Source organism: Panthera onca, chromosome B3, assembly GCF_046562875.1.
Source record: "Panthera onca isolate mPanOnc1 chromosome B3, mPanOnc1 haplotype 2, whole genome shotgun sequence".
Lineage (NCBI taxonomy): Eukaryota > Metazoa > Chordata > Mammalia > Carnivora > Felidae > Panthera > Panthera onca.
Window position 1 is genome coordinate 83,161,530 of NC_138344.1, and position 12,504 is coordinate 83,174,033.

The window sequence follows — 12,504 nt, forward strand, 5'->3', positions numbered from 1 at the left end:
ATTTTCCCTGTTCAAGTTCATCTAAAATCTCTGAGTACTTACTGTATAGCTTTGTGGTATTGCAGTAAGGTTTCAAAAATAACTAAGATGTGGTCTCTACCTTCAGGGAGCTTACATACTAGTAGAGACCATAGCATGAAAACAACCAATTTTGGAAAGGTGGCGTAAAATGAGGACTATTGAGATGTATATTTTTTTATCTTATTTTAATGTTTGTTTATTTTTGAGAGAGAGAGAAAGAGGGAGAGACAGAGCATGAGTGGGGGAGGGACAGAGAGAGGGGAAGACACAGAATCTGAAGCAGGCTCCAGGCACTGAGCTGTCAACACAGAGCCTGACGCATGGCTTGAACCCACGAACCGTGAGATCATGACAGTTGAAGTCGAAGTTGGACACTCAACCGACTGAGCCACCCAGGCACTCCTATTGAGACGTATAAACAAAACACTGAAACCCCAGAGATGGGGGGCAGGAAGGGAGGACGAGAAGTTCCAGAGGTAGCATATCTTCCCTGGAACTTCAAAGAAGATGGCAAGAAGCCAAGGTGGCAGATGGGCAGAGGTGTAGGGTCAGGGACATTCCAGAGCATAGAAAAGGACACAGAATGGGGTGCCTGGGTGGCTCAGTCAGTTAGGCAGCCAACTTCAGCTCAGGTCATGATCTCATGGTTCATGGGATCGAGCCCCGCATCAGGCTCTGTGGTGACAGCTTGGAGCCTGGAGCCTGCTTCGGCATCTGTGACTCCCCTTCTCTCTCTGTCCCCTTCCCAGCTCATACTCTGTCTCTGTCTCTCAAAAAATAAATAAACGTTAAAAAAAAAAGAAAGAAAAGGACACAGAATGATACCACACACGATCTTTCCTCTCTGCCCAGGAAGTAAGCCAGAACTTCAATTGGACTCATCTATTCTAATGAAATCCTAACATGGATCCTTGGGCTTTTCCTTATTACTATTTCAATTAGTAGCTGCTTTTATTATCATAAAAGGAAACATGTGATATTTGAGAGAAAATGACCCGTTGCTCTTATAAAACACATTCAGAAAAAAAAAAAAAAAAAAAACTTCTAAAACATCCATTTTAACCTAAATCAACCTAAATAAGATGAATTCCATTACTTCTTGTACTTTATACAAAATGAAGAACAAGATGCCATTATAAGTTTTAATTATTTTAAATTTTTTAATGTTTGTTTTTTGAGAGAGAGGGGGGTGTGGGTACACAAGAGGTGGGGGGAGAGAGAGAGAGAGAGAGAGAGAGAGAGAGAGAGAGAGAATGTGAAACGGGCTCAAGGACTATGAGATCATAACCTGAGCCAAAGTTGGATGCTTAACCAACTGAGCCACCCAAGCACCACCCAGGTGCCCCCTCCCCCCCCACCCCCCATTATATGTGTTATAACTACTTTCCTTAAAACGTTGATTTAATGATACCTTGACTATCTCAGAAAACCTCAAACTTTTCCTTGTTGAACACAAATGAGTGACATAAGGATTTAATTTGTGTAAGTGTTTAGCATACAATGGATTTTACATTGGGGCACCTGGGTGGCTAACTCGGTTGAGCGCCAGACTTCAGCTCAGGTCATGATCTCACAGTTTGTGGGTCCGAGCCCCACGTCGGGCTCTGTGCTGACAGCTCAGAGCCTGGAGCCTGCTTCGGATTATGTCTCCCTCTCTCTCTGCCCCTCCCCTGCTTGCGCTCTGTCTCTCTCTTTCTCTCCAAAATAAACATTACAATGGTTTTTACATTAATTTAGTGTTAACTAAGGATCAGGTCATTTGAACCTCTTTATGAACTCCACATCCCCTCTGGCTTCCTAGAATTTTTGGTGGGGCACATCAACTAGAATGTATCCGGTTACAAGTAACAGAAAACCCAGGCAAAAATGAGTTCAGCTTTCTCTGTAATCGTCTCAAGTTTCTCTTCATGACCCAAAGACAGCTGTGGCACTGCCCATCACCAGTTCCCCACAAGACAATGTCCAAAGTCAGGAAAGGGTCAGTCACTATTTTGTGTTCATTCTTGAAAGAAAATACTCTTAGAGGCCCTCCAGGAGAGAGGAACCCCCTTATGTCTCATTGTCCAGCATTTCATCAAATGCCCATGCCAGAGTCACCCACCAGATGGAATTGCCATGACTGGTTTAAACAATCAAAGTTCGTCCCCACTGGGACTTAGGAGACAAGTGGTAGAAAAGCTATTCAATACGCAACATGATGACTGCTGCAGGAGCTAGAGGAAAGTTGTCGGGAGTAAATCTTATGAGTTCAAAAGGAGCACATTGCTTTCCTTTCTCCCTCTTTCTCTTCTTATTTTACCTATATGAGAAGATGAATGTTAGCTGATCCTGTTGAAATCATTGTTTCATAATCTATGTAAATCAAACCATCATGCTGTGTGTTTAAACTCACACAGGGATGTACGTCCATTATTTCTAAATAACACTGGGAAAAAAAAAAAAAGAATAGCTGTCCAGTGGACAGTCAACGATGCCTGCTACAGGGGAGCATCTGTAACGTTTTCACAACCAAGTATCTCGGTTTCTGAAAATCTACACCACAGGTGAACAAATGAAACTTGTCTGGGCTCCTTTAAATACTCCTGTTTTTACCAAACATTGGTTTCTGTGTACCTATGCCTCACTACTCATCTATCTCTTGTTCAAGATGTTTAGTGCGCTTCGTAAAACAACCCCATCCAGAAACACAGGGTCCACGAGAGACATAAAATAAATCTAAGATCCAACCTCATCCTTTTACCTTTTTTTAGTTCTGCCTACATTCCAGCTTAACCTTGCCAATACTTCATTTTTAAAGGGAGGTAAAAGATTCACCCAGACCAGGTCAGACCCCCATACCACTTGCCCTAAGAGTGACCACGGTTTTAAGTTTCTTAGTGAAAATGCCAAGTATCTGTCTCCCATAGAAAGGCACATTGAGGTAAGTCCTTTTTTCAGAATAAAGAAAACTTTCCCATTAATTCCCAACAAGAGAGAGACCTCCCTGTGGGTCTCACTGTATTCCAAACCTAAACCAATCACTGGTAAGGAAATGGAATTACCGTGACTGAGGCTAAAAGGGGGACAGGGCCAGCACCTAATTTTGCTTACTTTGAGATCCCCCAGTGCCTCGCACAGAGTAGGCACTCAAAGGAGTATTGAGTGAGTGAATAAATCCACCATTTCCTAGCTGTAAATTTTTCTTATTTCCATGCTCAAGAGTTCACTGTTTCCCTTTATATAGCAAATCCCCACCAAAAAAAAAAATTTAAGTATAAGGGCTAAGAAATACCGTCCCTGACTATTTTAGGTCAAGAAGGGCAGGAATGAGTGGTACAGAAACTCTGGCTGAACTGAAAGCAAGCTTGAAAAAAAATCTGAGATCTCAAATGTCACTCATGCCAACCATCACTTTGATTTTTCCTGTCCTAGAACATGATACCATCAGTGTTTAAAAGGCTTGGTCTCCAATTCAGTACATTATCATGAAGAAAAAGGAGAATTTATTTTTTAAACTTAACAAATTGACACGTCCTAAATCAATGAAAAGTTTTCTCTGCATGATTCAATATTAACAGTTAATAAAAATCTATCAATTGGCAGTGGTATAGGAAAAAACCTCTTCTGAGGTTATAAATCACACAGATAGCAACTCAAGCAGGGCCTGTCATTAGTGTATTAGGGGGAAAATCCATAGATGATGCATCGTCATTCACGGAACATCCACAGGTCTTCTGTCCTCAAGCTCGTAACTCACGTTAAGTACCAAATATCATTAAACTTTACCAAATATTGCTCAGCACAGTGATTCACAACACACACACACACACACACACTGAAAACCAATTTGTGGATGCCTGCTATTTAAGACATCTAACTCACTAATTGCAAAATCTATAGGAAAGTCTGCACAGCATCAAAGCCTTGGTTGATCCTATGAGCAGTTCCAAATGAAAAACGGTCTGTGTTGCAAGTAAATAAAGCGCTTCATGCACAGTTTCTGCCTCTAATGCTGTTTCTCCTGTGGGTTTTGAAAATGACCTTCCTGTAAGCATCAAGGACTATAACTTTTAGATAAAGAAACTTGTTCCTGTTTTAAGTCTATGTCAGGTTCATCCCCCTATAGCCCACAGTTTTCAAAAGCAGAGGAAAAAGTAATCCAGAATTTAAAAAAAAAAAAAAAAAAAGTCCTGTTTCCAGAATGAAGTTCCCTGTCAGCCTGCCTTGGGCCTTAGGTGGAGAAGCAGAGATTAAAGAGTCAGTATTCTTTTTCATGTTTCATCTGCCAGTTTTGTGAATGTAGAAAGAAAACCAGTGGCTACAGCTAAGCACCCAACTGTGGGTGTTAAGTCCAAAGTGTGATTCTAGCGCACACACCCCCTTACTTGCACACCGTCCATATTAGTGAATTCAGAAATAACACTGGAGTTCCTGAGAGAAGGCACCCCTTCTCCATTCTCTGCAGCCACTGATGAAGGTACCTCCAGGAGGGGTGAATGGCGCCGCAGATGCGTCCTCATATCGCCATGACGATAATGAAGCTCTTTGTTCAGCTGTGTGAATGTGAAGTGTGCAATCTCCGATGATCTCACCATTTCCTATTTATTCTATACTTACCTGAATACGCCAAGTATTGCAGCTTTTTAATGCATATGCAAACCCCTAAAATGTCCTTTTGTGAGACACTTCGCTAAAAGACCGCTTTTGATATGTGTTCATCTCCTCTTCAAACCGAATTAGACTGCTTCCTTCTTTTTAAGACACAAGTAACTCACTATTTAGAATCTTTGGCTTTGATTTGGTAGAACAGCCCAACAGGAAGGGACCATGTTCTCTTTTTTTCTCCATATTTCTGAAGGCAAACTTGTACTGATTTGTTTTGATTTACTAACAGAATTATGTTCCTGCCACAGACACAGGCTTCCTTTATGTCCTTTCAATCATCAGTCTATTTCTGTGGACAAAGTTTTCCCAAGGAAAACTGAAATCCCTCTGTTTGGTGACTGTGTGCTGAGCCATGGATGTGCGCTTCAGCAAGAGTCCGTCAGGTTTAGCGGGGAGAGGAGTTTTCCTCCACAAGCGCAACCATTTCTTGCACGCCTGCCAAGAAGCTCAAACCAAGAGACCAGGTGACATTTTTGAACAATATTCAATAAAACTGAGCATCCAGCCTTTGGGGGAGGGGAAGGGGGAAGCGTGTGTTTGACACAACAGGTCACGTGTCCTAAAATGGAAGTTCTCTGCAGTTTTCTTTTGATTAAACTGTATTTGCCACTCCCTTCACCGTTAGGGGTGGGTGATATTTGGACACTAATAGCCGAAAATTGCCAACCAAGCAGGATTGCAGCAGTTCAACCAGGAGGAGCTAAGTCTCTTTTGTTACAGTCTTGTCACAAATGTGGGGCTCACCTCTGTCCTCTGAAGAGCACAGTCTATAACTCACAGGCACCTTTGGCCTGGAAGGTGGGGGGGTACGGATGACCGCTTCTTGGTTCTCCTCAGAGCAACAGCTACTGAGAATGATTGGTTCTGCCCTAGACTTCAGAGTAAAAGAAACAAGTTCTCGCGTGGTAGCAGAGGTGCTCCAAATTATGCCCGGGAACATTCGAGATTGCAAGCGAACCTGGGAAAAACTGCACCCATCCTCCCCGCATCTTCATGATTACCTTTTAAGAGCTCAGAAAAGGCCATTGAGATGTTTTGAGATCCTTAAAGAAAAACCGGTTCCTCTGGTACAACTTTAAAGACATAATTCTAGAGATGTTGTAAGTGAATCGCATCTAGAGATGTGATCAGTGAATCCAGTGAGCGACACACAGGCTGCTCTAGCAAAAGTTTTGGATGTCAAAAAGCAAACTTTGGGATAAATCAAAGGGCAGATGCCAGGTTATGTGTTAAAAGTACTCAGACCATATCATGGTATAAAATGAAAACTATGATCCACGTAAATAAATTTTCTTTCTCTCTGTGCTTCTTCTCTTTATAGTTTGAGCACAGTGTTATGAATTTACTCCTCAGGTCTTTGGTCTGTTGAGCGTGTATCTCTTTTCAAGGGACAATTAGCTCTTTTTTTAAGGACTTCCATATCAAGTAACTTACATCATGCGCTCTTTGGATTTTCCCCACAAAAGGGATTTCAGGAAATAACCTGACACAAACATTCTCTCATTTTTCTCAGTTATCTAAAGCTAAAACTCACAAATAAAAACAGCCCTTGGATTAAAGAGAAGTGAAAAAGTTTTTGTGTTTTTCAAGTTGTCTAATGTATTACAAACTAAAAATCTCTTTCAAACTGGCACCAAGGTGGCTTTTCTTCTTGAGCTGATTAGGACCACATGAGCTCAGAAAAAGCTGTCAGATCCTGCCTCTGGCGCAGCTGGAATGATCCAACTGATTTGCCAGTAAGATTTTTTTTTTTTTAAAGAAAGAAGCTTCATCCCAAAGTCATAAATTTATATTCTGGAGCCCCAAGCAAAAATTACTCCTTGTTCATTTTTTTTTTAACAATTAAATTTTTTTAACATTTATTTATTTTTGAGACAGAGAGAGACAGAGCATGAACGGGGGAGGGTCAGAGAGAGGGAGACACAGAATCTGAAACAGGCTCCAGGCTCTGAGCTGTCAGCACAGAGCCCGACGCGGGGCTCGAACTCACGGAGTGCGAGATCATGACCTGAGCCGAAGTCGGCCGCTTAACCGACTGAGCCACCCAGGCGCCCCTCCTTGTTCATTTTAAAGGAAGCAAAATTCCATCGATATTTCTTTTTATGGGACCTCCTGGACAACAAAAACAACTAGGGCAATATTTTGGTCAACATTTCCTGCTATAGTGGAAGCTAACTCAGTGCCCTATCGCTCACTATCTAGCTTCCCACTGACACACAGAGGTCTCATTCAGAAAACACTCATCTTCAGGAAACAGTCATAATCTGTGTCCAGGCCAGAATGGACCTTTACCTCTCAGGACTGGTTTTGTCAGGCTGGCCCAAGGCAAGTGAACGGATTAGGTCAAACTTTTTTTCTTCAGTCGACCACGAGGGGCTCCTGGACCTGCTTTGGGGTGTTCACCACAGCAAATGAAGGCACTCACGGAGCTGCCTGACTTCCCAAGGAGCCTGAGGGGGCACCCACCCTTCCCCGTCAGTCCTTCCACAACCACTTCCGCACATGAAGACCTACCAAGCCTGCCTCTCTGAGTTCGATCTCCTCTCTTTGCTAGACAGCCCTTGGCCTGGGTGATGAAGAAGGCTGCATTAATGGATTCATGGGCCCTAGTATATTTGTGTTTATTCTCAGGAAACAGATGCACTTTAATCAGACCCAGCGTCCTATTGCCTTCGCTCCAAAAGACGACACCCTCTCATCAGTCTTTCAGCCCCCTTCACGGCATGTACGTGGAGCCCACCAAGGAGGCAGATGTTTTGTTGGCTGTGCATTTCAGAACTGAGATTTCGTTTCTTTGTTTGTTTTTAAGTAAGAGAAGGTATTATAAGGAATGGCGGTGGGGGTAATCTTTATGTGGATCCTGCCAATTCTCATTTAACTTTATAATTCCTTTCTCACTCTGCCCCCCTTTCTGTGCACTGTAGTCTGGTTCTGGGGATAATTTTTTAATTTTGCCTATGTAGGGTCACATTCCAGACCGCAATCCCCAGACGGGCTGGGCTTCTCCGGCCTACCACCTCAGTGTTTTCTTCATGGGATTCTAAAAAGGGGCTCCTTAGTCTCTTTCCCTTGTCAACAATCCTAGAACCCTTTGAAATTCTTCCTTTCTCCAGATACACAGCAGATAGAATTATGCACCAACCGCTGACTGGGGTGCTAGAAGTTTTTCTCCGTGAAAATAGTGGGCAGAATTTCATAACCCGTCATTCCTCTATTAATAGTTAACCAGGTTGAGAGGATTTGAATAAAAGCACATCTTGTTGCATGCAACAATGGTTTGACAGAAGAGCTGTATGGCAGAGTTAGTATTTCACTGCTTTCAGCTTCACCACGCAGTTTTGTAGCCTGGGAAGCCATGCATGCAGAATGGCAGAACTTACAATTGCCGACACGAGGAGAGTACAATGCTACCTGTGGAGCCCCGCCACCAAGAGAAGGTGTGACAGTTCCGGGCCTTAAAAATACCCTCAACTGTTGAATAGTTTCAGAATAGTGCTTGCCACTTTTTGAAACACACATCAAAGCAAACCTTTTTTCAAGCACCTGTTAAGACGTAATTATTAAATTTTACAACCACCCGTTCAATGCACTGTGAGAAAAGGGGAGACTGGGAGAAAAACATCGAAGTGTACATGTTTATGGATAGAATACAGGGAGGTTGATTTTTGATCACTTTTGGAGCCAGGAGGAATGGCTTAGACACGACGGGATGAGCTTCAACAGCCTTAAGACACAGCTCTTTTCCAAAGTGACTTCCCTTTACCCACCCAACCCCCCCCCAAAAAAAATCAAAATGTACTTCATGAAACTATTGTATATGAAGCACTTATTAGCCGTAATTAAATGGACAATATGAATTTACTACGTCTTTAGGACTCTGGCTTGTTCTGGTTTAGAGCAAGATGATTAATGCAAATACATATTACTTGAGATAACCATTTAGCAGCTAATTTAGCCAAATTTATTACAGCAGTTAGAGGTTTTTCATTTTAGCAGACGGAGACAAGGACATGCCAAAAAGTGGGCAACGTGGACGAGTGCACACTGCCCTCTAGTGGCCAACCAGCTGGCGCGCTTTTTCGGGGGTGTGGAGTTGCTGAGATTCCTAGCCAAGTAATAACAGCAGGTTTTGCACGTTTCCGGCATCCTTTTAAACCATTCCTTTCCATAGCACTTTATTTCTGGGGATGATTTACTGCACTTTCCCCTTTTACTAGCTCAGGAGTACCCAGATACAAATCAAGTCAATTTCAACTTGGCAAGATTTTGGTTAAAGTATCATTTTTAACATCTGCATTTTAAAGCTCTCCTTCAGTGGGTATTTAATGGCACCGTTTCACATTACTGATTGTTTTTACTTGTTCCTTCATTTGGGGCCATATTTCAGAGCCTGTGTGGAGCTGTCACTCTGTTTGGCTCTAGCCAAGTCAATTCTGTGCCTCCCTTAGGCTAGTGCTTCTCTCTGACTTGGTAGGGGAATTTATTTCGTCCCAACATTCAGGAAAGTCCCACCAGAATTTCCCCTGACTGACCAATGTAAATTTTGTTCATACATGGACTATAAATTCTGCTAGACAAGATCAAAAGGAACAGATGTGTGAGGACACTGGTTGATATTGCTTGCACTGAGGTGAAATGATCAAAGACAAGGGTGAAGCATCTTCGGAACCATTCAAATATCTGGAATCTCAAAGAGATCTACCTCGCAGCTATGAATAAATCACATACAAATTTTCCTTTGTTAGTGTCTGACGTCAAACCCATTGACAATATCCACACCACATTAGGTATTCTGTGAGCCAACAAGATTTGTAGTCCCTTTATTCTTTCCTTCACACCATGGCTGCCCAAAATGGAATAAAGTCTTGCTACAAATGCTAGTAACCCTCGCTCCACTGAATTGTTGATTTTATTTGTCCTACTAATGGCATTATACATTAAGCATACAGAAGGGCACCCCTGGATTAGTGCGGGACCTCCCCTTTCTGAGCTGGCGGTTTTACCGAGATGATTATCATTTGGTCCCAGTCCTAATACACAATGCCTTCCATTTGTTTTGTTTTCTTCCCCCAGTGCTGAATAAGGGCCAGTGTGTGACGAAGTACTATCGTTGGATGCAGAAGAATGGAGGATATATTTGGATACAGTCTAGTGCCACCATAGCTATTAATGCCAAGAACGCAAATGAGAAGAATATCATCTGGGTGAATTATCTTCTTAGGTATATTTTCTAATTCTTTTTCATTTCTGTGTCAGTTATAAAATATGCAGCCCGTGGTTAATAGCTGACATGTTTTATTATCTTTTGGCAGTATCTGGTGTGGAATTATGTGGAAATTCTGCTTTTTCTTTCCACAAGATTCAAAGACATATGCAAAGATCAGAGCTATGTTGGAGGGGACTTCCGGGGCAGAGTCACAAAATTATCAGTAATTCTTGGTCTGTCAACATTTGGGCAGCTCTACAGACATTGCTTTGGTTTCCCCACAAATGTTCAGGCTAGAAGAAAAACAAATGCAGACTTTTGCCTACAGATGAAGCATTCAAGAGAGCACCACCTTCTCCCCACCACATGAACCTACATTCATGCATTCCCATCCTTGAGAAGATTAAGCAAAAGGGCATGGGGAAGAAGTGACAGGGTTCACTATTTGCCTCCTATATTCCATCCCTTTGAAGCCTTACACAGATTACATAGCATCTGATTCCCTGGGGCATTCAAGTTTTGGTAAGCAAAGTGAGCTGCTTTGCCAGAATCAAGGCAATATCAGTATATAAACAAAGGCGCTCTCCTTTTGCCTAATGCTGTGTGATCCCCCCCCTTCACTGCTATTTTAATGTGCCCTCGCGTTTACATCCATGAATGAAGCCAGGCTCAACAGCTTCCTGAATTCTAGTCTACAACCCCATTTCTCCCTCCTTCCTCATCTACTTTTGCCTTTGGAGTCAAACTAGCAAAAAGAAAACGGAGGGCAATGGCCCCGGGGGGGTCTGCTTTGGGCAGCAAGATTTCTGGGAGGTTCTCCACCAATCCTGTCCTGAGGTTATTAGAATGCTAGGCCTGGCTCCCTCCCACTACTGTCTTTCCAGTTTGGAGCTTCTCTTGGCTTTAAAGCCACCAAGCAGGACCCACACGCGGTCCGAGTAGGAAAGCCTCTGATCGGTCTTATGAATGGAAGTTGGTGCCCTTTGGCTGATAATCTAGACAGGGAGTACCTGAATCCCATTTTTCTTTGAGACAGCCAAATGGAGCCGAGATGCTGGCAACCGTGGCTCGTCAGCACGCTGACCCTTCAGAGCGTGTTCACGTACGAGGGCAATGACTTGAAGGCATGAATGTGCTTGCTACCAATAGCATATCAATCAGACACTAATGATTATAGCTCTAGAGAGGGCCTTAATGTGCGCCACTTAAAAGAGTCTTCATTTATCTACTTTCTCTTTCCTTTTTTGACCTCTTCTACTCTACATTAATTCTCTCTAAAGGCCCAAGTATGTGTATTTCATGTGGCTTTCTCTGAGGCCTGATTTTCATGCACGCTTTCCCCTGTGTTTGTGATATGCTCAAGATGGGTTTTACAAAGAGGTTTACAGAACAGTGGCTATGTGTAATGCAGAAGGTTATATAAAAAAAAAAAAAAACCTCACATGCCAAAGAGAAAATAGAATAAGGTATTGTGGCATTAACATTCTTTTGCTAGCCAGAAATGGTGTTGTGCCAAGGAGACCCATTATTATTAAAAATCAGACAGTAGTAACAGGGGCACCACGGACTACAAGGTACCTGTCCCCCATGCTGATGTAACATAGGTTACTAAAGTAATCTACATGCTTGTCACTCTGGTTCAGGGAGATATCTTTCCATCTGGATCTTTCTTACTGCCTCATCCATCTCATGACTACTCTGCCCCCAAATGGAGGGAATGAGAAGGGTTAAGGAGGTGTCAGTCCGTGCAGTTGTGGATCCACACCACTGATCTAGCCTGGGATCAAATGATACAAGCACCTAAGTGTTTGGTGATTCTAGTCCGTCTACTTCCATAGGGAGAGGAAGGAAGCAGTTTGGGTGCCCAAGACCAGTTTTCAGGCTCAAGAGCCTCAATCTCAGACATGGTAGACAGCTCCCGGCTGACCTCAAGACTCACCCTGAGTTCAATAATGAAAGGCTGCAAGTTGAGGGACAAGTGACTTGGGAAGCCCCAAGGCATCTGGACCAAAGGAGATCAATATGGATGGGCTTTAGCAGAGAAAACTCCCACCATGTCTGCCATTCATTGGTATCACTTCTAGAGACTAAAGATCTAGAAGAAAAGCACTTGGCCTTGGCAAAATAGCAACTGTTGCATATCAGCAAAAGAGCAGCTCACTGAAGTTTGTTTTTCTTTCCCACATTCCTGTTCTTTGTTCTTCCCTGAGCAGTATTTTCAGGCCACCTCTTCCTTCTCAGAATCCCTCACTTCTGGGTCCTTCCCTGTTCTGAAATGACTGCTCCGCCAGTCTTGTTCCTATTCCCTCACATGTTGGTAGAATTACAGACTCCAGAGTGTTCAGAGACGGCCTAAGTGCCAAGCCCACCTTCCCACCATTAGCCTCATCTGATTATCTACAGAAAACTCTGCTACTGAAGCTAATTCACACTAAGGAGTAAATGCCTGATGATCCATCTTAGTGAATTAACCCTCCCAGCGACTGGCAGTTTTAGTGGTTACTGAAACAGTGACTCTTCAATACAGTAATCTCACTAGAGGTTGACAAATGAATCCTTAATCCTGTATTGTAAGTCTCTGGTTGGCTGGGCCATCATGGAGGGTAGAAGCAGCATTTTCCAGTTTGAGGCCA

General features: G+C 42.9%; 1 protein-coding gene and 1 long non-coding RNA gene across 11 annotated transcripts in view; one reads left to right on the top strand and one right to left on the bottom strand.

Annotated features, from left to right (window-relative positions):
- Positions 1 to 12,504, top strand: part of NPAS3 (neuronal PAS domain protein 3) — an 858,324-nt gene that overhangs the window by 838,522 nt on the left and 7,298 nt on the right. For all 8 annotated transcript variants that reach the window (XM_078448332.2, XM_078448333.2, XM_078448335.2 and 5 more), the window contains one exon: positions 9,739 to 9,886. In XM_078448332.2, coding sequence (XP_078304458.2) covers positions 9,739 to 9,886 — 148 coding nt within the window. The remainder of the gene's footprint in view (positions 1 to 9,738; positions 9,887 to 12,504) is intronic.
- Positions 1 to 12,504, bottom strand: part of LOC144616669 (uncharacterized) — a 215,239-nt gene that overhangs the window by 126,019 nt on the left and 76,716 nt on the right. The window lies entirely within an intron of this gene.